The 1,014-nt window shown below is 46.2% G+C and overlaps 1 protein-coding gene across 1 annotated transcript in view; it reads left to right on the forward strand.

Annotated features, from left to right (window-relative positions):
- Positions 1 to 1,014, forward strand: part of GDI2 (GDP dissociation inhibitor 2) — a 22,216-nt gene that overhangs the window by 15,307 nt on the left and 5,895 nt on the right. Inside the window, 2 exon segments of the mRNA XM_003803987.2 lie at positions 191 to 227; positions 405 to 412. Of these exon segments, the coding sequence (XP_003804035.1) occupies positions 191 to 227; positions 405 to 412 (45 nt within the window).

The raw sequence follows: 1,014 nt of genomic DNA on the forward strand, positions 1-1,014 counted from the left end.
TGATGGCATGGCACTCTACCAAGATAAAGTGAGACCTGTCTCTTAAAAAAAAGTAAAATGTACAGATTTGTGGTCTGGTGCTGGGGTCACGCCTATAATCCTAAATAGCTGAGGCAAGTGGGTTGCTTGAGCTCATGAATTTTGAGAACCAGCCTGAGGAAGAGTGAGACCTCGCCTCTACTAAATGTAGAAAAACTAGCCAGGCATTGTGGTGGGTGCTGAAAATAGTCCCAGCTACTTGGGAGGTGGAGGCAGGAGGATCACTTGAGCCCAAGAAACTGAGGTTGTTGTGAGCTATGATGCCATAGTACTCTAAGTAGATAGTGAGACTGTCTCAAAAAAAAAAAAAAAAAAAAAAATGGGCCCAGTGTGGTGGCTCATGCCTGTAATCCTAGCACTCTGAGAGGGCAAGGTGGGTGGATTGCCTGAGCTCACAGGCTTGAGCCCAGCCTGAGCCAGAGTGAGACCCTGTCTTTAAAAGTAGCCAGGTGTTGTCACAGGCATCTGTAGTCCCAGCTACATGGGAGGCTAAGGCAAGAGAATCACTTGAGCCCAAAAGTTTAAGGTTGCTGTGAGCTATGACGCCACAGCATTCTACTGAGGGTGACTAAGTAAGACTGTCTCAAAACAAAACAAAACAAAAAATGCTTGGCACCCGTATTCAGTGGTTAGGGTGCTGGCCACATACACCAGGGTTGGTGGGTTTGAACCTAGCTCGGGCCTGCTAAATAACAATGACAACTATAAACAAAAAAATAGCCAGGCATTGTGATAGGCGCCTGTAGTCCCAGCTACTTGGGAGGCTAAGGCAAGACAATTGCTTAAACCTAACAGTTTGAGGTTGCTGTGAGCTATGATGCTATAGCACTTTACTGAGGGGAATATAGTGAGACTGTCTCAAAAAAAAAGGAGTGGTGCCTGTGGTTCAAAGGAATAGGGCACCAGCCCCATATGCTGGAGGTGGCAGGTTCAAACCCAGCCCTGGCCAAAAACTGCCAAAAAAAAAAAAAAAAA

This window comes from Otolemur garnettii, unplaced genomic scaffold (assembly GCF_000181295.1).
Source record: "Otolemur garnettii isolate 467f Iridium unplaced genomic scaffold, OtoGar3 scaffold00019, whole genome shotgun sequence".
Classification (NCBI taxonomy): domain Eukaryota; kingdom Metazoa; phylum Chordata; class Mammalia; order Primates; family Galagidae; genus Otolemur; species Otolemur garnettii.